The sequence below is a fragment of the Myotis yumanensis genome, unplaced genomic scaffold, assembly GCF_028538775.1.
Source record: "Myotis yumanensis isolate MYYU_CA2020_CCGP unplaced genomic scaffold, mMyoYum1.0.hap1 SCAF_7, whole genome shotgun sequence".
NCBI classification, from domain to species: domain Eukaryota; kingdom Metazoa; phylum Chordata; class Mammalia; order Chiroptera; family Vespertilionidae; genus Myotis; species Myotis yumanensis.
Window position 1 is genome coordinate 68,895,177 of NW_027223758.1, and position 24,492 is coordinate 68,919,668.

General features: G+C 46.7%; 3 protein-coding genes across 6 annotated transcripts; 1 reads left to right on the forward strand and 2 right to left on the reverse strand.

The window, feature by feature from the left end:
* The first annotated feature begins 1,866 nt into the window (after positions 1-1,866).
* Positions 1,867-2,935, forward strand: SPATA25 (spermatogenesis associated 25). The gene is made up of 2 exons (XM_070421599.1): positions 1,867-1,921; positions 2,304-2,935. Exons 1-2 carry the CDS (start codon positions 1,867-1,869, stop codon positions 2,933-2,935), a joined length of 687 nt encoding a protein of 228 aa, XP_070277700.1.
* A 645-nt stretch (positions 2,936-3,580) lies between these two features.
* On the reverse strand, positions 3,581-6,614 carry ZSWIM1 (zinc finger SWIM-type containing 1). 4 transcript variants are annotated; one of them, XM_070420844.1, is made up of 2 exons: positions 6,548-6,614; positions 3,581-5,606 (listed from the first exon to the last, which is right to left on the reverse strand). In XM_070420844.1, exon 2 carries the CDS (start codon positions 5,459-5,461, stop codon positions 4,091-4,093), a length of 1,371 nt encoding a protein of 456 aa, XP_070276945.1. In that variant the 5' UTR covers positions 5,462-5,606; positions 6,548-6,614; the 3' UTR covers positions 3,581-4,090. The 4 variants fall into 4 exon arrangements, with proteins under 4 accessions (XP_070276945.1, XP_070276942.1, XP_070276941.1 ...); XM_070420841.1 differs by having other exon boundaries at positions 6,394-6,565; XM_070420840.1 differs by having other exon boundaries at positions 6,387-6,565.
* Positions 6,615-8,112: 1,498 nt separating this feature from the next.
* Positions 8,113-24,491, reverse strand: ZSWIM3 (zinc finger SWIM-type containing 3). Its single transcript, XM_070420845.1, has 2 exons — positions 24,337-24,491; positions 8,113-10,534 (listed from the first exon to the last, which is right to left on the reverse strand). Exons 1-2 carry the CDS (start codon positions 24,489-24,491, stop codon positions 8,602-8,604), a joined length of 2,088 nt encoding a protein of 695 aa, XP_070276946.1. The 3' UTR covers positions 8,113-8,601.
* Position 24,492: the final 1 nt, after the last annotated feature.

The window sequence follows — 24,492 nt, forward strand, 5'->3', positions numbered from 1 at the left end:
TTTGTTGTTGTTCCACCTATTTGTTTACCCACTGGTTGATTCCTGTGTGTGCCCCAACTGGGGACTGAACCCACAACCTTGGTGTATGGCAGTGATGGCGAACCTATGACACTCATTTTTTTAGTTGATTTTTCTTTGTTAAATGGCATTTAAATGTATAAAATAAATATAAAAAATATACATCTTTGTTTTACTATGGTTGCAAATATCAAAAAATTTCTATATGTGACATGGCACCAGAGTTAAGTTAGGGTTTTTCAAAATGCTGACACGCCGAGCTCAAAAGGTTCGCCATCACTGGTGTATGGGGGTGACTTGGTGTATGGGGGATGACTTGGTGTATGGGGGTGACTTGGTGGATGGGGGTGACTTGGTGTATCAGGGATGATTCTCTAACCAACTGAGCTACCTGAACAGGGGAAGAGAAAGCATTTTATTTTATTTTAAAAATTCGTTTTAGAGAGAGACACTTCAATTGGTTGCCTCCCGCATGCACCCTGACCAAGGATTGAACCTGCCACCCAAGTATGTACCCTGATTGGGAATCAAACCCGCCACCTTTTGGTGTACAGGATGACGCTCCAATCAACTGAGCCACATTGGCTAGGGCAAGAGAGAGCATTTTAGACATCATCTAGACCAGTAGTTCCTAGCCTGGCTACTCATCAGTTTATAGACTCCATCTCCAGAGATTCTTAGATTTGTTGAAGTTTGGGCCTAGACATTGTTTTTGTAAAAGCTCCCCTCGAGATTCTAATATACAGCCAGAGTAGAGAAGAACAGAAGTCTCAACTTTGGCACATATTATAACCACTTGAGGAACTTTGGAAAATACTGATAACTGGGTCTGAGCCCTAGAATTCTGCTGTAATTAGTCTGAGATGAGGCTGGGCATCAGGATTTCTAAAAGCTCCCAAGGGAAACTAATGTACAACCTGGTGTGAGAACCAGTGCCCTAGACCAGTGGTCGGCAAACTGCGGCTCGCGAGCCACATGCGGCTCTTCGGCCCCTTGAGTGTGGCTCTTCCACAAAATACCGACTTCTGCGCATGGGCCACGAAGTTTCAATCGCACTGTACGTGTGCGCCCGCACGTGGTATTTTGTGGAAGAGCCACACTCAAGGGGCCGAAGAGCTGCATGTGGCTCGCCAGCTGCAGTTTGCCGACCACTGCCCTAGACCAGTCAGTGGTCAGCAAACTCATTAGTCAACAGACCCAAATATCAACAGTTCAACAATTGAAATTTCTTTTGAGAGCCAAATTTTTTAAACTTAAACTATATAGGTAGGTAGATTGTTATTAACTAAATTAGGGTACTCCTAAGAATTAGGAAGAGCCACACTCAGGGGGCCAAAGAGCCGCATGTGGCTCGCAAGCCGCAGTTTGCCAACCACAGCCCTAGACCAACTACTTCATTTTGTTGATGGGAAACTGAAGCCCAGAGGTCATACAGGAAATGAATCGATGCAGAGAATCCCTTCTCTCACACTACAGCCACTAGACTCCATTATTTGTATCCCTGGTCATTTGGTTCCATACAAATGGTCTCATCTAGTTCTCACAACTTCTGGTGAGGTAGTGGGCAGTCATTACCCGCACTGTACCGATGAGGATATCAAGGAACAAAACTGTCTAGGAGACTCGCCCAAGGTAAAGGCAAGAACCTAGAATGCCCAGATCCTGGTTTAGTGTTCCTTTAACCCCATCCCATTGTCTTACAGAGGTTCTAGAATGAACAGGTCAATGTTGTGAGGTAGATTCCAGGTACAGAAGGGAGGGACTATGAGGTGACATTCTAGAAGGGTGGGGAGGGGAGGGGAGAGGGCAGAGGACTATTTCCTCACAAACAGGCGCTTTGGGGTAGCCATGTCCTATTTCATGTCTCCACAAACTCATCTAGCTCTTCTGCCTTCCGGCCAAGGTGAGAGAGGGGCTCTTGGAACTGGAATGGGTGTAACTTCCCCTGAGAACTTGCTTCCTGGCTCTGGGGAGGTGGTGGTTTCTGCTAAGCATTTTGGGGCTGGCCCCCAAGTCAGTTCTTATCAAAGAAAATCCATTCCCAAAGTGCTTGCCAATAGCTACCCACTTGCTCACTCACTCATTCAACAAACACATCTCCATCACTTAGAGCTGGGGACAGGGGTGTGGATGTTAGTATAATCTAGTTCCCAACCACTAGACAACCCTCTTCGGCTGGCCTTAATTGCTCCTGTTCCCAGTGCTCTGCTCCTATGCCCTGCCCCTCAGGGCCTCCTTCTCAAAGAGACCAAGAATAATAGTCCATCTCATTCCTGTCTCTGCAGGTGAGACTGCTTCTAGAGGCTCATCTCTTGGCCCCTATAGTCCTGTAGAGCCAGTGGTGGTGGCCTCTGGTGGACGAGGCCAACTGAACCAGAAAACTGAGCAGGTGGTACCTGCTGTCCAGGCCTGGGGCCCAACTCTGGCAGTGCCGGAAGCCAGGGGCTGCCCTGGGGGGCCTAGCTGGGAGACACTGCGGCAGAAGGAGTACGGCCGATACTGCCACAAGTTCCCCCATGTGAAGCAGCCTGAGAGCTTGGGCTGGGAGGATGGCTGCTCCAGAAGCAGAGCTCCCCACCTGGGTGGCTCCAGCAGGCCTGGGCCCCTACTACTGTGCGGGCTATCACCAGGAGTTGTGCCGAAGCCCTCTGAGGCAGGGGGAAAGGAGGCCGGCTCCCAGCCCGACATCTGCATCCTTACCCTGGCCATGATGATTGCTGGCATCCCCACCGTGCCGGTCCCAGGCCTGCGGGAAGAGGACCTAATCCGGGCGGCTCAAGCTTTCATGATGGCCCATCCAGAGCCAGAGGGGGCTGTGGAGGGGGTGCAGTGGGGGCAGGTGCATGCCCGCACAGCCTCTGGGCACATGCCCCTAGTGAGATCCAGGAGGGGCCAGCCTCCTGGCTCCTGCTTGTAGCTGATGAAATAGCGTCAGACACAGAGGGTGGCTTCTCCGTATGATTTTTGGGCAGATAGGGTTGGGGGTGCCTCTGGCAGGGATGGGGATAGGGTGGGTGATTGAGCCACTCTGATGAATACCAGACCCCAGGAAGTTTCTCTAGATACCACCGAGCCAGGAGACAGGTCTTGTCAGAGTAATTATAATGAAAATTACCTGAGGTAGGGGCCCTGCTTGGAGAGTGGAGGTTTCTTCTGTATTGTTTTGGGACTTGATCAAAACTTCTTGTACAAAGTCACAGGCAATGTGCATTTCCTCTTGCCTTACATTTCCCAGCCTGCTGAGGGCAGGTGATGAGACCACAGGCAAGGAAGGAAAATTAATACTTATTTGAGCACCCACTGGGCATCAGGCCCATTATATGCCCACTCCTTTAATCTTACCAGTGCTGTGAGGATCTTCATTTTTATAGACGAACAAATTGGGGCTTAGACAGATGACTTGCCGGAAGTCCCATAGCTAATAAAAAGCAGACCAGGTCTCAAAAATCAGGCAGGCAAGTAAGGAACCAGGATTTGCATGTAGCATTGGACTCCAAAATCTCTATTCTTTCCATGACATTTCCTAACGTGCCTTCCGCAAGATAAAAAACTAGACAAGTGCTAAAGTAGGCAACATTCAACTTTAATGACCTCAGGATGGGGCCGGGGTAGTAAAAAGACTGGGAACCTGGCTGCACCAGCTCCTCTGAGGGGCCTCTTCCTCTGGGAGTCAGGAGAGTCATCTCATGACTGGGGTAACTTATCCCAGACCTTGAACTTTACCCACTGTCTGTACCTCTTATCTCAGAGCAGGGGTCACCTGTTTTGTAAGGCCCTTGAGCTAAGAATAGTTTTTACCTTTTCAAAAGGTTGTAAAAAACAAACAAAACCAAAACCAAGTACAATAGACTGTATATGGCCAGCAAAGCCTAAAATATTTACTGTCGGGCCCTTTGCAGAAAAGGTTTGCTGATTCCCGTCTTAGGAAATTTTAGACATGTTGTAGGTAGCAGGAGGCAATAGAAGACCTCTGTTTTGTCCTGGAGGGAGCGTCCAGGGAAGTACAACAGCAAGTGTGTGTGTAGGGGAAGATGTGTGTACCTGTGTGTGAGCATCTCTCAGCACAGGGTAATCACACCTGGACCTGCTCATAAGGGCCGATCCAGATGTCGGCCAGTCTCCGCAGGGTGCTGTACCGCAGTTCAAACTCCTCCTGGCTGCAGTGTTGTAAGAGCTGACCCACCTGCTCAGTGAGGAGAGCCACAGCCAAGTGCTTATCCAGGGTCTCACTCCACTTGCTGCCCAGGATGTCATCCAGACTAGCAGCACTGTCTGCTGTCCACTGAGGTGGCAGCATATTAGGCTGGAGCACCTGGTGCCGGGCACTGAGCATGGCCAGGATGTGGCGGCAGGGCAGGTGGAAGGCCTGGTTAAAGTAGCAGTTGCAGCTGGCAGGGGGCTGGGGCTGCACTCTATGGGTGTCTTCCAGGATTTGTACATTCACTTTTTCAGAGCCAGAGCCAATGAGCTGCATAGATTTCTGGACCACGGCAAGCTCACCCAGGCAGAGCTGGGCTGCTGGCTCTGTGCAGATGGTGTGGAGGGAGTGCTGGATGCAGTCTTCTACCAACTGTTCCACTTTGGGGCTCTTGGGGCTGACGTCCGAGGGGGCACAATTGCTCTGGGGACTCAGGCCCAGGCTGAGGACTGCCTTGTCCCCAGAGTTCTGCTGCATGAATCGGAGCAAGGAGGCTATGCCTTGTTCCACAGATGGGGTGGTGCCAAAGAACTGGCTGAGGATGTGGGTGGTGACCTCCAGGCCCTGGAAGTAGTGGCTGCTCTCGGCTTGGCTTCTCCGACGGTGGGCCAGCCAGATGCGGTCATTGAGCAGCCAGTATGAGTGTTGCTTGGTCAGCTGGTCTGGGGGGATGCAGTTGCTCAGGAGTGCATGTAACTTCCTCAGGTTGCCAGCAGTGGCTGAGCACATTGTGCTCTGCAGGGCGGTCAGGAGCACCTGCTTCACAGGCTGTTCGAGGGAAAGCTGATAGAACTTGTCCTGGAGGAACTTACAGATATGGAAGGCTGAGGGCAGGACCTCAGCTTTGGGGAACTCCATAGCTAGGATGGGCAGAGGGAAGAAGTAGGGATCTACCAGGATAGTACAGACTTTCTCCCAGGCTGGGTTAAACATCTTGAATACCTGGAACATCTGGGTCAGGCCTTCAGCATCCTCCTTGGCAGGAATGGCAAAGTAAACTGTCCGGGCAAGATGACCCTCCAGCTGCACCTGAGGGCCATCCACCAGGAAGGTATATAACACCTTGCCTGTTGGGTTATAGGTCCGGTGGATAAATAAGGTATCAGGGAAATGGGCAAAGATGTCCTGCATAAAGTTGCTCTGATAGTTGAGGGTATCTAACTTGGCAGGCTTGCTAACCTGGTACAGCAGCATAGATGGGCTTGGGTCCTCAAGGAGGAGCTCATTCAGCATTGTCAGGGCCATGGGGGAGATGGGAAATGTCTAGATGCCAAGGTCAAAATACTTCTCTGCGAGGCTGCTGTACAGGAGGCTCTCAGTCTCTCAAGCTCCAACTAAGTTGAGGCTTGAGGCTGGACTGTATTTCCCAGATCTTGTTCCAAAGAGGGCCCTATGGAGAGGAACACAGGTTTAAGGAGATAGTGGAGGCATGGCTCTTCAATTATCCTTCCAGACAATATTTATTGAGCGCTTACTGTGTATTAGCACTGTTCTGGGGGAAATAATACAATAAACATGTAAACAAATAAACGAGGACATATCAGATAATGAAGATTACAAAGACCACAATTCTGGGTAACAGCAAGTAAACTGGGGGTGGAGGGAAACTTTAGCTAAGGTGGTCAGGGAAGTCCTTTCTGGGGGAAGGGAGGATGACATTGGAGCTGAGACCTAAATGATAAGCTAGCCATTTGGTTCCCTAAGAATGGGTGTGAAGGGGAGTGCTGCATATAGTCTGTTTTTTAAAATAGCATTTTAAATATTTGTACAGCACTCTATAATTACCTTTTGGCATCCATTCTTTCATGTGGTCCTGGTGTATACAAGAGAAATGCAATTGCCCCAAATTTGCTGTGTGATCTTGGGCAAGTCAGTGACACCTTCTGAGCCTCCATCTCTTCAGCCTTAAAACAGGGCTAACAAATATGCCGCTATGTAAACACCGACATGAAGAGCGAAGTTCTAGTCAAATGTTTCCACTATCTGACCCCAAAGCAGGTTACTGTCCTCATTTTACAGATGAGAAACTGAGGCTCAGAGAGGTTAAATGACTTGCCCAACATTATTCCGTAAGTAGCTGGACGCTGAGTCGCTGGCTCGGGACCCTGACTGCTTTCCAAAGCACCTGAGCTCCATAAACCAGGGACAGAGCAAGGACGCGGCCTCTGACCTCTCACCTCCAGCCCGATGGGAGGATGTGGATGTCAGGCTCTTCCACACGGAGTCCGGCCGGAGCCAGAAGAGGCGTCAACCTCCCACCCCCTTGGGAGCCGTGTCCAGGCCGACCGTGAGCAGTGGCCTTACATCGCCACCCCTTCCGAAATCACTCACCCACAGGCTGGCTCAGCCGCCATTTCTCCCTATTTGACCCGGTCTCTGGCTCTGACTGACCTCTAGACTCACCAACCGCGGCGCCAGTTTCCTGTGACTCGGGCCAATAGCCTGAGGAGCTCACGTTAGGTCTTTCGAGCTCGGACCAATCGTAGCCCGGCAACTTGTGGGCGGTGCTGTTGCCAGGGTTACGAGGGGGCTCGGCTGGCGGTAACCAATAAGAGCCTGAGAATATTTGCTTCCAGGAGAGTCTGAGACCTGAACCTGGAACTCTGGAACCTTCTGTGTGTGGAACCGACTAGAAGGGCGTGTTACTATGGAAATGCCCTCAGCGGCCGAAAATGAAGTGGAAAATAAATAGTTGTGTTTCAAGAATTTTCTTCTTGTCTAGTCAAATTCCAAAGGCCCCGCGTGTGTGTGGGGGGGAGGGCGGTAGGAAAGGGTGCCTGTGTAGCTGTACTGAGTCTTCTGCCGTGGGGAAACTGAGGCCCAGGTTTCAAGTTCCGCCTCTGGGTCGGGGGTTAGGAGCCCAGCCCTTGGGTTAGAAAACCCAGATCTCCTTGAGAGAGCTTGGTGTTGCCCAGCCAACCCCTCCCCGTGTTTTACAGAAAGATCCGAAATGCAGCTGTGACTTGTTACGGTCATGGTGAACCAGTGCAAGAACCAAGACGACTGCCACCTTTGACCTCAGTTCCCCTGAAGATGGTTGGCTCTAGGTGATTAAGATTACAAGCTAGCAGCAACAAAAGTCAGTGTTGATACTTGTAACTGTGGCGAAATGTTCCGTTTATATAAATCTAGAGGGGAAACTAGGCCAACACTGATTTTTGCAGGTGAGGAAACCCAGGTCAAAGAAACTAGGGACTTTCCTACAGGCTCCCTGCAAGCTGCGGGCAACTGATTAGAAGATTCCGGTTTCGCCCGGCCCAGGTGGCTCAGTGGATGGAGCGCCGGCCTGCGGACTCAAGGGTCCCAGGTTCGATTCTGGTCAAGGGCATGTACCTTGGTTGCTGGCACATACCCAGTGGGGAGTGTGCAGGAGGCAGCTGATCGAAGTTTCTCTCTCGATGTTTCTGACTCTCTGTCCTTCTCCCTTCCTCTCTGTGAAAAATCAAAATATATTAAAAAAAAAAAAAAAAAAGATTCCGGTTTTGCCTGGCCCGCGTGGCTCAGTGGTTGAGTGCGGACCTGTGAATCACGAGATCACGGTTCCATTACTGGTCAGGGCACATGCCCAGGTTGCAGGCTCTATCCCCAGTGTGGGGTGTACAGGAGGCAGCTGATCAATAATTCTCTCTCATCACTGATGCATCTCTCTCTCTCTCTCCCTCTCTGAAATCAATAAAAATATATTAAAAAATAAAATACATAAAAAGATTCCGGTTTCTTCCCTCCCTATTTGGCCTCATCCTGTTGGAATATGAAGCAGCCTGAAATCAATGTTGAAGGGTTTGGTTGGTAGGAAGGGGATGAAGTGGTGGATTAAGTCTTTGAATTTGGGGCATCAAGTTGTTTTGCTTCACAACCCCCACTTGATTCCGTCCCTATTCAAGCAGCACACATTTCCCTTGATTTTATTTTTAAAAAAACACCAAAAATCTTTAATATGAATAAAAATAGACACACATAACAGATTCTTTGTGAAGAGCAGCAATAATCAAGGATCACCCTCCTCCCCTTGTCCCTGAAAACAAGCCCTTTTATCCGGTCCATTTCATCTCACCCTATCCTGGGTCATGAGGTTCATCTCTGTAAAGTGAGTAAGATCTGTTCTCAGGGATTGGGGGAGACAGAGGGATGACCTTTCAACATGGAGACAACTTTGGCCTTAAACAATGAATGGGGCTCCCAAAGCATGCCAAAGGTAGGGCAAAAAAGGGGGAAATTCAAAGGACTGTCACAATGGGATCCTCTTCTCTCTACTGTAACAATCTTCCTAGCTCTACCTAGGAAGGCAATGGTTAAAATCCTGACCCCTAGCATGACCTGCCCACTGTGAGCGCTCAGACTCCCAAGGAGAGGCGTCTGTGGTTCAATGCGCCACAGCAAGTGCTTTAATCATGAATCGTGGCTCCAGCAAGAGGGAATCCCTCCCCTTCCTCCTGTTTTCCCCAGAGAAAAGGAAGGCGGCCCACATCCTTGAAGTCCCCTGGCTGCTGAGTGGGCGCAGGTGGCTGGTAAGGATCAGCCCAGATGTCCACAATCTTGCGCAAGGTGGAAAAGCGCTCCTCCAGCTCTGGCCCCTCACTCTGCATTAGCAGGTTTGCTAGTTCCCTGCTTAGGTCCTGGATCATGTCCTTCCTTCCTGGCTTCCCAGGCTGGCCTGTGTTGGGGACCACAACAGGGTCCCGGAGCTCCCCACTAGGCCCAAGGAGGTGCTGGTACCTCTTTTGCCACCGGCGGCAAACCATAGTTTCACCCACTGGCTTCTGACTGTTGTGTAGCAGGGCCAAAATGTGTCGGCATGGCAGGTGGTACCGTTGTTGAAAGGAACAGCTGCAGCTACAGCCATCTTTGCTAACCTGGTGAGAGTCCTCCAGCAGCTTAATGTCCACTGAGGAGCCAGCCATATCCATCAGGTGGGTCGAGTTCTGTGCCACCTCCCATTCATTGTAGCACAGCTTATAGGCCAGTTCGAAGCCACTCTGGTGCAAGGTGTCTAGCATGCCACCCTGGAAGGGCTGCACCTGTGGCTGCTGCTCCACCTGCACCTGCTGTGGGGGTGGCTTTGTCTCTTTCATGGGGGGCCTGCTGAGGCTCCCTCCACAGATTTCAAAAGGCTTCTTGGACTTTGGTAACATGCTTGCTGTCCGGGCTTTCTTTGACTTGGGAGGAGCTGTGGGCAAGTTTTTCACACCTTTGGTATTAAAGAAGTCGATGTAATCCACAAAGTGGAGGATGCAGTCCAGCAGGGACTGCTGTTTCCTAAAGAGATTGGACACCTTGCTGGTGACGATGTCTAGGCTGTCCATGTAGGTGTTACACGCATGCAGACCCTTCCTGACATGCATGTACCACAGCAGCTCACAGGAGAACCAGTGGGTCTGCAGGAAGCTGAAGAGCTCCTCATCCAGTAGGGCTTGGGACATCTGACAGAGATTCTGCAGGCTGGCATCAGAGGTGACAAACACAGCCTCCCGTAGGGCTTCCTTCATGAGAATCTTAAAGGATAGATTTGCCGAACTACGATGCAACTTCTTCTTTAGGAGTCGGGTTGTGTGGTAGATGGAAAGGAGAATTCGGGCAGCAGGGAAGATTTCCTGCAGGATGGCTCGGTGAGGGAAGGATGGGTCCACAAAGATTACCTTGATCTTGGGCCAATCTGAGTTGAACTCTGTGAAGATACCCAGCATCTTGGCCACAGATGTGGCTGTCTCGGCCCTGAGCACAGCAAAGTGTACCACTCGACTCTCTCGCTCCTTGTTCTCCACCAAGAACGCGTACAGGATGTGGCCCTGGGCATTCTCCACCCGGTGCAGCAAGAGATTCTCTGGGAAGCGGATGAACAGGTTGCTCATCTTGCTGCTCTGAAAGCTGAGCCGGTCCAGGTCTTGGCTGTTGCCTACACTGAGGGAGGCCATGGAACCCTCATCCACCTTAAGAAAGTTCTTCATCACTTTCGCTATCTTGGCCAGGTCAGAAGGAGTGATCCCCTCCCGCTCTGGCTTTGAGGCTGCTTGGACCTCATCTAAGCAAAATGAAGGTTCAGCCGGGGGCTTCTCAGCCCTGGTAAAGTCTTTTTTAAATGTGGGCTGCTCTGGCTCAGGTTTCTGCAGATACGTCGTCTTTTGAGATTCAGCAGTGTCTCCTTCAGGATCCGCAGTTTTGGAGTCAACATGTATATGCTGGGTGTTGAGTTCACTGATAAATAATCTATCCAGTTTCTCATTGTACTGCAGGAGCAAGTATGCTGGGCACATGTCCGCCTCTGGCGTTCTCTTCCTGTTTGACTGGATCCGACTACAGACAAATTTCACTTGCACATATCTAGGGAAAGTAAAAGGGACAATGAGAAAGGTGCTGACCACCCCGTTTCTTTTACAGGACAAGGCCCTCTTGGACTTGGACTTACAGTGGCTGATATATTTTCTGGAGACCACAGTGCAGTGTACGATGTAGGGAAGGAAGATTTATGTTTACTCTCCAATCCCAGAGTATGCAGCTCTTTTTTCAAGACCCTATGTAGCTAAAACTCCTTTCATTTTCATCTACTGCAGTTCTAAGCCCCAACTCCTTTCATTCACTCTGTTGCCCATCTGTAGCTGCCGACAATTCAATCAGAGCAAGATACAAAGGAAAACAGATAAGAGGCAATAGCAGAGTACCTAACTGGTTACTGTTTAAAATGTTCCCTTCTGCCCGGCCAGTGTTGCTCAGTGGTTGAGCATCAACATATGAACTGGGAGGTCAGGGTTCGATTCCTGGTCAGGGCACATGCCCAGGTTGCGGGCTCAATCCCCAGTAGGGGTCTTGCAGGAGGTAGCTCATCAATGATTCCCTCTCATCAATGATGTTTCTCTCGCTCCGTCTCCCTTTCTTTCGCTGAAATCAATCAACCAACCAATCAATAATCTATACATATAAAAGCCAAGTGAAAAAAAATAAAAAAGCCAAGCGACCTGAATGCCAGAACGACTGGAACAACTGGTCCCTATGATGTGCATGTGGCTGGCCAACCGGCCCAATAGGGGAGTGGCCCCTCCCCCCAGCCGACCTGGCCCCCAATCGCCCCCCCCAGATCGGGGGTGGGGCCAGTTGGCCAACTGCCAGCAGCCCCCTCCCCCCAGCCCTGCCCAATGGGCCCCCATGGGAGGGGGTCAGCCGGACCCCACCCATGCATGAATTCATGCACTGGGCCTCTAGTACTGTATAAAGATCTAAACTTAAAAAAAAAATGTCCCCTTCATTCCTACCTTTTGGGAGCCACTGCCTACTCCAAACAGCAAAGATAAAAATGACCCTTCCTGGCTGGTGGTTCAGTTGATTTGAGAATCATTAAGTACACCAAAAGGTTGGGGGTCCAATTTCTGGTCAGGGCACATAACTAGGTTTTGGGTTCTATCCCTGGTCAAGACTCATCCGGGAAGGCAAGCACTCGATGTTTCTCTCCCCTCCACCCCAACTCTCTCTCTAAAATCAATGAAAGCCCAGGCCCATGTGGATCAGTTGCTTGAGTGATGTCCCTTACACCAAGAGGTCACTGGTTAGATTCCAGGTCAGGGCACATGCCCAGGTTGCAGGATCGATCCTCAGTAGGGGGAGTGCAGGAGGCAGCTGACTGATGTTTCTCTCTCTCTAAAATCAATAAAAACATATTTAAAAATAAATAAAATAAAATATTTTTAAAAATAAAAATAAATAAATTAAAAAGCATACCCTCAGGTGAGGATTAATAAGTAAAAATAAAAAAGTGGCCCTTGGGAGTCAGGAGTAAGGTTAAGTCTGGGCCTCTTCTCTAAGACAGAAGATCTCTGTTCATCTTTCATTTAAAGGAAAATGTCCACATCCTAAGAGGTTTTGAGAACCCCTGGGCCAGATCATCTTTAGGGTTCCTGCTGGTTTTCCCATTCTAGGAGGAAAGTGATGATTCAAAGGAGAAGGGTAACTAAATTGATTATCTGCTCTTTCTTCCTATCACCTTTCAATCCATGCTTCAAGGCCCAAATCAAGTCCCACCTTCTCCAAGGGGCCTTTGTGGATGCCCTCAAACCATGGTAATTGCTCCTTTCTCTGTATTTATAGCATTTATTTAAAATAAAAGGCTTAGCAGCTTCTCTGGATAGCAGTATACCTAGTGGTTAAGCAGTGGAGACACCAGAGGCTGACTCCTGGATTTGAATTCCAGCTCTGCCACTCAGAAGCTATTTGACCTTGGGCGATTCACTTCACCTGTGTGTGGTTTCCTCATCATAAAATGAAATGATCTTATTAGGGTTGTTATGAGAATTAAATAGGCCACACTTCTCTAGTGTTGACAGAAAGTTTTTAAACCTCCAGTTGGAAACAACAACGGATTACGATATAGAAATAAAATCATAGTAACATTAGTGCTGGATTTCCTTAGCCCCTGCTACCTATTCACCATATTGAAAATGCAAACCCCTGAGTTGCGGTCTCCACGCTTTAACCACTGAGCAACCGGCTAGGGCTCTTTTATTTATTTTAATAAAAAGTCAGCTACTGATATCACAGCTCTTATGCCTTGTGACATTCACCTGGGTGTTTATGCAGTACATTCCAATGGGATGGGGCTGTCTAGTTATTCCTCAATGTTTTCCAAGCACCTAACATAATGCTCGCCATTCATCAAAGATCTGCTGGATAAATGACTCATGGGCCACTGGTGGGTGGAATGGGTCGCACCCCTGCCTCCTCAGGAAGTGTCTTGACCCAAAGACTAGAGGAGGGGAAAAAATCTCAGCCTCTGGCATGACCTGACACAACCTGGACATTTCATCAATCCCTTTCCAAACACCCTATGCCAGCTGGTCCTGCTTGCTCACCCTGTGGGGCAAGCTTAGAAAAACAGGATATGCCAGGACCACAGTAACAGGGAGGGGCCCAGGGCCGCAAATGCACGTGTATGCACAGTGCTGGGCCAGCAACACCATCCCCACCTTGGGGCCATGAAAGGGCTGGAGCAGCCCTGTAGTATGGCACAACCGTGAAGGATGACTGTGGTGTGGCCGCTGCCTATGTCTCCAGCTTCGTTTACCACCCCTTCACCATCTTGTTTTTGTGTGTGTAGTCAAGCTGTCTACAGCTTCCCATGTTCACTATGCTGTGTATCACCTCTATGCCTTTGCTCATGCTTGTTTCAGTCTGGAATGCCCTTCCCACCAGTCTTCATCTCAAAGCTTCCTCATTCTTCAGGACTATCTGCAAACATCACCTTCTCTAGGGAGACCTCCCTGAGCCTTTAGATTGGGCCCTTCCCTTTTGATGGCTCAACATCCTAGCATAGCTCTAGCTCATCAAATTATATGGACTTGATGTGCTCTTAGCACATTTGTTCAACTAGTCCAGAGAAAGATAATGATGAGTGCCAACCATAAAGCTCTTTCTACCTTTCCTGGTTCCATTAATGACACCAATTCCCAGTGTAGAAAGCTTGGCATTCTTTTTCTCCCCGCCCTCCCTTTTTTTAATGTTAGAGAGAGAGAGAAACATCGATTTGTTGTTCCACTTGTTTATATATTCATTGGTTGGTTCTTGTATGTGCCCTGACTGGGATCGAACCTGAACCTTAGCGTGTCGGGACGGTGCTCTAACCAACTGAGCTACCTGGCCGGGGCTGGCATTCTTTTTAATTCCTCATTCTCCATGTATCTATACCAATATGTTAACCAGACTTTTAAAGTCTATCCTACCACTACTATACGTATTAAAGATTATTATATGTCAGGCTACATGTTACTCTCTAAAATACATAATTTTATACAATGAAAAGGGTCCTATTATCCAAATTTTACAGTTGGGGAACCAGGCTTAAAGAGGTTCTTCTCAAGGATGAAAATCTGGAATTTAACCCTCCAGTTAAAATGGAAAGATATGGGATTTGAACTAAGCCTGCTTGGATACAGTCTGCGTAGTTAACTATTATGCTGCCTGTTTTCTTTCTAAATATTTCTCCTTTCTCTGAATTCTCCTTTTACCTTCCTCAACTTGACCCTCAACACATTGGTTGTTCAGGTTCAATAACTCCCTTAAAGATCTCTAACCTTACTGTCCTCGTTGGCATCATGCTTTTCAAACTCAATGGGTACTAGGTTGAAGCCTCTGTTATTTTCTTCCTGCTTCCCTTAAACTTTTTTTTTTTTATTGAGGTATAACTTACATACTTTGAAGTACACATCCTTTTGTAAGAATTCTTTGTTTTAGTTATTTTAATCTGAACTTATTTCTTTCTCTCAGGTTAAAGCAAAGATTCCCTTCAAGACAAGAATAGGGTTTTATATAGTCATTCGTTGGTATCTGCTAGGGATTGGTTCCAGGAACCCCAAGAATATAAAAATCTGCATATGCTTGCCCTGGCCAGTGTTGGTTAGTGGTTAGAGTGTTGGCCCATGCACCGAAGGTCATGGATTTGATTCCCAGTCAAGGGCATGTACCAGGGTTGCACGTTTGATCTCTGCCCCGGTCAGCACATGTGAAGGAGGCAAACAAACCATGTGTCTTTCTCACATCCATGATTCTCTCTCTCTCTCCCCCACTCCCTCCCTTCCTCTTTCCACTTTCTCTAAAAATCAATGGAAAAAATATCCTCGGGGGAGTATTAACCAGAAAAAAAAAATCCACACATGCTCAAGTTCCTTATATAAAATGACGTAGTGTTTGCATATAACCTATGCACATCCTCCCACTTACTTTATATCATCTCTAGATTACTTATGATACCTAATACAATGTAAATGCTATGCAAATAGTCAGTGTACTGTATTATTTAGGGAATGACAAGAAGAAAAAGTCTATACATGTTCAGTACAGCCACAATCATCAACCATCAAAGGCCTGACTACATAGTACATGCCAGCAACAACATACCTTTTTTCCCCCAAATATTCTCGATCTGTGGTTGGTTGAATACATGGATGCAGAATCCACAGATATGGAGGGCTGACTGTACTTTTAAAAATATCCCTTAGTGCTTATCTCTAAGAGTGCTCAACCAGGATCTAAAGGGAGTCATCCAATTTTGCTGATTCTTTGTAATCTATGTTGTAGGTATTTGTATTCCCCTACTTACCTGTGACCCTAGTGTACTCCCAGCGCCTGGCACTGCACCAGGCACAGACTAGGGACTGTAAACACACATACTGAATGACCTTAATGAATGTGTACGATATAGAAATTCTTCCTATAACATGAGTAGAATACTAGGAAGTTCACTGGGAGAGTTTGGTCAGATGACCTGGCTTCTAGTCTTATTAACCATAACTTTGAACAAATCCTTGCTTTAATTTCAAACATTTACTAAGTCCTACTATGTACCAAACACTGCTAATTGCTCAGAAGGCTACATACACTAATTAGATATTCCCTACTCTCAGTCTAGTGAACAGAAAAATTATTAGATGGCCAATAAAGTCGATATTAAGTGGTGAATGATTAAACAGAGGTACAAACAATATACTTAGACAATGGAACCTCAGTTCTCAAACTTAATTTGTTCCGGAAGGCTGTTGGAGAAGTCATTTGTTCGAAAACTGGATCATTTCTTTCCCATTAGAAATAATATAAATTGAATTAATTGATTCCAGACTCCTAAACGATTCCCTGTTTTAACCTTTCTTTTTTTTTTTTTAAACATTTTTAAAAATATATTTTATTGGTTTTTTACAGAGAGGAAGGGAGAGGGATAGAGAGTAAGAGACATCGATCAGCTGCCTCCTGCACACCCCCTACTGGGGATGTGCCTGCAACCAAGGTACATGCCCTTGACCGGAATCGAACCTGGGACCCTTGAGTCCGCAGGCTGACGCTCTATCCACTGAGCCAAAACGGTTAGGCATTAACCTTTCTTATATACAGTACATGTCTAAACTCTATTGTTGTTCTCACAACTTTCCTTTTCACTTTGCAGTTATCACTAACCTTTTAGGACCCATGGTGACCTACTGTACCTATCTATATATATAAAAAGCCAGCGACTGGACGCTATAACAACTGTAATGACTGGTAGCTATGTTGCCCACCGGCTGGCCCTGCCCCTGATCCGCCCCCCAACTCTTATAAGGGGCTGGGCCAGCTGGGGTGGGGCTGGCCAGCTAACCTCCCACAGCCCCTCCCCTGGCCTCTGACCCCCAATCGGCCTCCGCTACCCCATCTGGGGGCGGGGCTGGCTGGCCCACCGCCCACAGCCCCTCCCCATAGCTGCCCCCCCCCCCCCCCCCCATCAGGGGCGGGCCTGCCGGCCAATCACCCGCGGCCTCTCCCCTCAGCTGGCCGGGCCCTGATCAGGCCTGAGTTGGGCCGAGTTGGCGGACCCCACCCATGTCTCTAGTTTAATAATAATAAACAGTTCGATTCCCCATCAGGGCACATGCTTGTATTGTGGGCTTGATCCCTAGCAGTGGGTGTGCAGTAGGCAGCTGACGGATGATTCTCTCGTGTCACTGATATTTCTCTTCCTCCCTCTCCCTTCCTCTCTGAAATCATTACAAATAACAATAATAAACAGCAACAAAAGCAAAAAAAAAAACCATGAAAATATTCACAGCACAATTTCTTGAGATGTTAGCAATGCGAGGTTTAATAGTAAACTTACTCATACTCTCAAATGTTCTCCTTTGTCACATGAGAGACACACGTGACTGATCATACAGGTATCAGCATGAAAGGGTTGTTGGTCGAGAACTGAAGTTCTGTTTGACAATCAAAACATTTTTTCTGTTAACTTGGTCAAGAACCAAATTGTTTGAGATGGGAGATGTTCCAAAACCAAGATTTGACTATTACTGAATAGTGCTCACCTTGACTATGGAAACTAGAACAGATTAACTAAAACTTCTGATTCATTTCATATAAGATTTGTATCCTTGTTGTGTGTAAACTGCACTGAAGCAATGAATACAATTTTTTATAATTGTATAGGAACAATTATACATCTTGTTCCTATATAATTATATATCTTGAGTTAGGAACAAGACTCAGTCAGAAGATCTAATTTAAATTCCAGCTTTACCACTTAATTGTGTGAACTTAGATAAGTCACTTCACTTCCTCTAAGCCTCCAAATCCTAATCTACAAATATGAAACTAATAAGAGTACTGGTTTATAAATAATCAGTACCTAGTCCAAGAATAATCAGAACCAGTAAAAGTGAATGCATTTAAAAGGCTGACAGGATCTGTTGGTTGCCATCCAACATCCCTTTGTCCTCTTCTCCCTTCTGAACAGAAAGTCGTTCCCTTTCCCCATAGAGCAGCAGTTCTCAACCTGTGGGTCGCGACCCCTTTGGCGGTCGAACGACCCTTTCACAGGGGTCGCCTAACACCATCCTGCATATCAGATGTTTACATTACGATTCATAACAGTAGCAACATTACAGTTATAAAGTAGCAACGAAAATAATTTTATGGTTGGGTCACAACATGAGGAACTGTATTTAAAGGGCCAGAAGGTTGAGAACCACTGCCATAGAGCTAACTGCTTCAGGCTTAGTCTAAACTGATTAAAGTAATCTTATTAGAAATGGGCATGGAGACTGGCCCAATTCTGGACAAAGAAACATGGTAGGAAATCTGCAGGACACCAAGGAAGGCTTTTTCTTCTGGATGTGACTCCTGCACTTGTGCCTGTGGGAAGCCATTCTGAGGACAAAGCTGAGACCTGCGGATGGCGGAGTGGAATGAAGCAAAAAGCCTGGGCCACGAAAACAATCCCCTTCAAAGGGCCACCTCTGGGCTTCTAAGAAGTAAGGCATTTTGAGATGGTTTTCAGTTAATTGAAGCCAAAAACATCTTCAGAAACAACATTTCATAGTAAGTAGTAGGAAAAAATATTTGAATGGAATTTTATCTTAAAAAATGAGACTACCCTGGCCGGTTTGGCTCAGTGGATAGAGCGTTGGCCTGCGGGCTGAGGGGTCCCGGGTTCGATTCCGGTCGGGGGCATGTGCCTTGGTTGCGGGCGCGTCCCCAGTGGGGGGTGTGTGGGAGGCAGCTGGTCCATGTTTCTCTCTCGTGGATGTTTCTAACTCTCTATTCCTCTCTGTAAAAAAATCAATAAAATATATTTTAAAAAATGAGACTAAATGCATATAAGCATAACCAATGGACATAAGACACTGGGGCTAGGGGAGGCCAGGGGAAGGTCAAGAGGGGAAAAAAAGGAGACATATGTAATACTGTTTGTAATACTTTAAGCAATAAAACAAAACTTAAAAAAAATGAGACTAAAATTATAAAATTAATATATTTAACAAGATATAAGTGATAATGGCAGCTATATGGCAATTCTTAGAATAACTGAAAGTTTAAACTGATGCTTGGCTGGTCTGGCTCAGAGGCTGAGCGTTGACCTATGAGCCAGGAGGTCATGTTCTGTTTTCTATCTCTCTCTCCCTCTCTGAAATCATTACAAATAATAATAATAAACAGCAACAAAAGCCAGTCAGGGCATAAGCCAGGGTTGCAGGCTCACTCCCCAATGTGCGGTGGGCAGGAAGCAGCTGATCAATGATTCTCTCTCATCACTGATGTTTCTAACTCTCTCTCCCTCTCCCTTCCTCTCTGAAATCAATAAAAATATATTTAAAAATAATAATAATGAAGTGTCAACTGTTACCCTTGCACTGAAGGGTTGAAGGGTTGCTGATTTGATTCCTGGCTGGGGCACATGCTCAGGTTTCAGGTTTGATCCCCAGTCAGGGGCGTGAGGCAAATGATTGATGTTTCTCTCTCTCTCTTTCTCTCTCCTTTTCCTTTCCTCTCTCTCTCTCTCTCTCAAATCAATAAAAATATATTTTGAGCCGAAACCGGTTTGGCTCAGTGGATAGAGCGTCGGCCTGCGGACTGAAAGGTCCCAGGTTCGATTCCGGTCAAGAGCACGTACCTGGGTTGTGGGCACATTCCCAGTAGGAGATGTGCAGGAGGCAGCTGATCGATGTTTCTTTCTCATCGATGTTTCTAACTCTCTATCTCTCTCCCTTCCTCTCTGTAAAAAATCAATAAAATATATAAAAAATATATATATATATTTTGAAAAACTAAGTATCAACTGTTGTTTTTTTCATGGTATATTTTCCCCTTCTGTCTCACATTTGCAATATGTAAAGGTTGGTTTTACCAAAATATTCCTGGGCTTTATCATGTTTCCCAAAAACCTAACTTAATTTTTTGCTATGTAAATTCCTTGCTTTTCAAGTTCCTATAACATCATCTTCTTTGCTTGATTTCCCTTCTCCATTTGTTAACTGATACAAGGCTGAGGGTGATGTGTAATTTCAGGTTGGCAATCATTTTTATTTGCATTGTATTACCCTGATGCTTACCACATCTATTCATTAGCCAGAAATTGACTACCAAAGATGTTGATGGGACTGGTGAGGATAAGCAGGAAGGAATGAGTCAGTACTGACTCATTTTGTAAGTGGCCAGTGTATTAGCAAGATTTATGTGTTATGATTTTTGCTTTCCTACGCAGCCTTGTGACTATGGACACATGGAAAATGAAAACTCAGCCAACAGGGCTTACAGTTCAAAGGATGGGCTGAGGATTAAATAAAACAATGCCTGTAAAGTTCTTCGCAGAGTGTCTGGAATGAATCCCAAAAGAAGTTTAAAAAGGTAGCTATTGCTAATTTAGTCTCCCGCCTCTGCCGCAGCGAGAGGAGCTGCCTCCACATCTGCAATGGATGGTCATTCGGAACCGCTCCAGCTTCCCGATCCAGACGAAGACGTACAAAACTGAACCCAATAATCTGAAGGCCCTCAACTAACTCCCTGCGCTATACCGGCCTGACTCGCTTAAGACAGTGGGTCATCATGAAGCAGAGATCGGGCCAGCGAAAGCCGCCACCTCCGACGTTCGGACCACCGTTGCCAGGAATGCGGGGCCGCCAGAACGCATTCAGCACGGGATCCACACGAACAAGCCCGCGGATCTGGCCTGGCAGCCGGCTCAGCGCAGCCGCAGCCGCAGGGCCAGCGCCATCCTGCGCAGCCAGAACCCCCTGATGGTGAAGAGGAAGTGGGCTGCCCCACCAAGAGCGCCTGAGCTCCCCTCCCCCCAGAACAATAAAGGAATCAGCCAACTTTCCTTAAACAAAGGCGGGGGGGGGGGGGGGGGGGGGGTGCTATTAAACTGAAGGGCAATGAAGACAGATATCAGAATATTTCATGGATTGTTCGAAGAATATCAATCCCCAAAAAGACAACAAAAAGCCCCACAACAGCCATGTATAAAAATATGGGATGGGATGGGAAACTGCGTCTAAAACTATAGAATCTACCCAGTCACTGGGACTTTCGGTCATTTAGTGGTAACGCCCACAGTACATTTCTTTGGCTCTCTTAAATATCTACCACTTTCCATCACCTACTACAGTTACATCTTTGCCAAATGTCTACTTAGCCTCTGTTTCAGCCACTACATGTATTTCCTTTTACATATATATATATATATATATATATATACACACACATACAGTGGGGCCTTGACTTACGAGTTCAATTGGTTCCATGACGGAGCTCGTAACTCAAATTACTCGTATGTCAAATCATAAAGTGAACGAGTGAGACACGTGATGCTGGGCTGATGTTGGGGCGTTCACTGTGATGTTCGCTGAGCCAACTAGCGGTGGGGTATCTGAAGCTGGCTCGTAACCTGAATTTTAGCTCGCAACTCAAAGCAAAAAATCGGCCAAGAGACAGCTCGTATCTCGAAAAACTCGTTAGTTGGGACACTCGTAAGTCAAGGCCCCACTGTATGTATATAATAATATATATATATATTATTGCAGAGAGGAAGGGAGAGGGAGAGAAACATCAATGATGAGAGAATCATTGCTCAATCAGCTGCCTCCTAAAAGGGATCAAGCCCTGACCGGAATTGAACCTGGGACCCTTCAGTCCGCAGGTCGATACTCTATTCATTGAGCCAATCCAGCTAGAGCTTTTCTTCTTCTTTTTAATGTTTTTATTTTTAGAGAGAGAGGGATAGAGAGGTAGAAACATCGAAGAGAAACATTGATCGGATGCCTGCTGCATGTCCCCTACTGGGGATCGAGCCCGCAACCTGGGCATGTGTCCTGACTGGATCTGCACGTGGCTGCCCGTGACCTACTGGTTCGTGGGTCGACACTCAACCACTGAGCCACACCGGCTGGGCTACATGTATTTTCTTATTTAATTTTTACTATACTCTCCTCATTTTACAGAGGAATACACCATGTGGCAAAGGTTAAAAAAATCTTGCCCAAGGTAAAGGGGTGAAGCCTGTCTTTCGGACTCCAGAGCTCTCACTTTTTAAAAAAATATATATATTTTGCCCTAACCGGTTTGGCTCAGTGGATAGAGCGTTGGCCTGCGGACTGAGGGGTCCCAGGTTTGATTCCGGTCAGGGGCATGTGCCTTGGTTGCGGGCATATCCCCAGTGGGAGATGTGCAGGAGGCAGCTGATCGATGTTTCTCTCTCATCGATGTTTCTGGCTCTCTATCTCTCTCCCTTCCTCTCTGTAAAAAGTCAATAAAATATATTTTAAAAAAAATAAAAAATATATATTTTATTGATTTTTTTACAGAGCAGAAGGGAGAAGGAGAGGGATAGAGTTAGAAACATTGATTCAGCTGCCCCCTGCACACCTCTTACTGGGGATGTGCCCGCAACCAAGGTACATGCCCTTGACCAGAATCGAACCTGGGACCCTTCAGTCTGCAGGCCAACACTCTATCCACTGAGCCAAACCAGTCAGGGCAGAGGTCTCACTTTTAATCATTTTGCCAGCTTTTCTTAAACTTCCAGGAATCACAAACCACTTTTTACATCTGCCATGGCCACCCATATAACATTTGCATTATTATTTTCGAATGGTTTTCTTTAAATCAGCTCACTTTACTCTATTTAATAGGATCTTTATGTTTGGGTACTAACATTATAGTTACTATAAAATAATCTCACCTGTCCACTAGTAATATGCGTATTTGGTTGCGAGAAACGTTGCACTCTGCTAAATTATCTCCTAAAACCATTTCTTCCACCCTCCTGGCAGTTCCACATGAGAAGTGTTCATTCCACACATCCATATACCATTCAAAAAGCCCAACACAGCGTACAAGACTATTCTTTACAACATCCCAACAAACAGCCATCTGTCTCTGCTGGAGGCCAGGGCTGCTCACTAATTCACTTTCTCGTAAACTAGCTCATTCCACTCAGCGGGTAGAGACCACCATTTACCCATCTTTGTATCCCAGCTCAACACCTACAGGCAAACATTTTACCTCTTACTAGAAATAATAAACAAGTGGGATTAAAAACCTGTTACAACCCATTGGTTAAGTAGGACAGTTAAGAGCTCTGGCAATAAACAGGCTGGCCCGACCTTCAGTCCTAACACCTAGGTCCTAGGTCCTTTCTTATAGATACTAGTTTCTTGAAATCCTACCCTACTCCCTGCTCCAACATGAACCCTCTTTTTTGCCAATTCCCATTTTTCTTGGCTGTAACCATTCCAAATTCAGACTTCCCTGGTTCACACCAGGTGATTTTGAAGGTGGGGGTGATTTTTGTTATAGGTTCTCTTATTATTTTCCTCTTCCAAGTCTTTTAAAAATATATATATTTATTGATTTCAGAGAGGAAGGGAGAAATAGAAACATCAATGATGAGAATCATTGGTCAGCTGCTTCCTGCACGCCCCACACTGGGGATCCAGCCGGCAACTTAGGCACATGCCCTGACTGTGAATCAAACCGTGACCCTCTTGGTTCATAGGCCGATGCTCAACCACTGAGCCACGCCAGCTGGACTGTACATCTCTTTTAAATATTTATCACATACTAGTCAGTTTACTAGAGTCCAACTCTATCCCATCTTAAGCTTCCCCTCAAATATGTTTTTAGTGATTTAGAGAGGAAAGGAGAAGGGGAGAGAAACATTAACACGAACAAGAAACATCAATTGGCTGCCTCCCTGCCTCCTGTACGCACCAAACTTGCAACCTGGACATGTGACCGTCCAGGAATGAACAGACAAGCCTTTCAGTGCACAGGACAACACTCAACTAATTGAGCCACACAGCCCGGGGCTATCCCGCCTCAAGCTCTTTGAGGGTAGGCGGGCTCCTTATTCATCTTTGTTATCTGTACCCAGCACAGCACTGGCTTCAGAGCAAGGGAAACAACACAACATGCCTCCCTAGACGGGAACTTTGGCCAAACATCCCAACACAGAGGCCTCAGATGTACTCTGATGTTCAATTTGTAAAAAGTGGAAAAATTCACCTAAAGCCTGGATTTGACTTGTCTTGCCCCAAATTCTGGCAACAATAATGGATCTTTATTTTCACACGGCAGCCATCAGCTGGAGTTGATTAGATAGGCCCTGCTCTCCATGTTAGCGCATTCACACTTCTGTTGTCCCTAGCACAAAGACCTGGTGTTGGTTGTTAATTTCATCCTTTTTTCTTATAGTAAAATTAGAAGTAAACTTTCTTCCACTGCGTTGTTTCACCTGAGCCCTGAATGCATCTGAGTTTTCAACCCTCTAAGCCTGTTTTCTCATCTACTAAATGTGAGATAACATTTATCTATAATTCTCTGTACATGGGGGAAAGAATGTACAGACCAGAGAACGCTGCTTGCCATGCGACACTGAAAGTGTTTGCGAAACGGCTGTTCATCTCAGGAGCTCAAGAACTACTTCAAAACCGAATGAATGGATGAACCAACGAACGAGCAGAACTAACGGACAAACGACCACATTACTGCTTTGTAAAGAGGAGACTGGTGAAGGAAATGATCGCCAAGGCATTTTTATCCATTTGTGAAGGCCATATTTTGTGTCTGGGATACCGCAGGTGCTCAGGAAATGGGACAAATTGCAGTTATTATGAATTCCATAAAAGCTGTGAATGTAGGTGAGTGAGTGAGTGAGTGAAGCTGAAGTGGGATGGTCAAAAACTAATGCCTGTGGAGGTTTTGCTCTCCTTTCACCAGGCATCCAGCAGGTGCTTAATGACTGCTTGTTGAATGCGCAGAGAAACAAGGGCTCAGTTGCACTCCCTCCTCCAGGTGACAGTGGGCCTCCTCCCCACCCTCCTGCGCCGCCCCCACCCCATCCTTACAGGATGTCCTCACGGATGGAGGTGCCGTGGTTGAGGTTGTGGCAGCGGACGGAGACGCGGTCCCTGAGAATGAAGGAGCAACTGTTCTCCTTTTTGTAGAGGCTGAAGCACTTCCTGAAATCCTCGTAGGTCTTGAAGCAGCTGCCCAGCTCCATG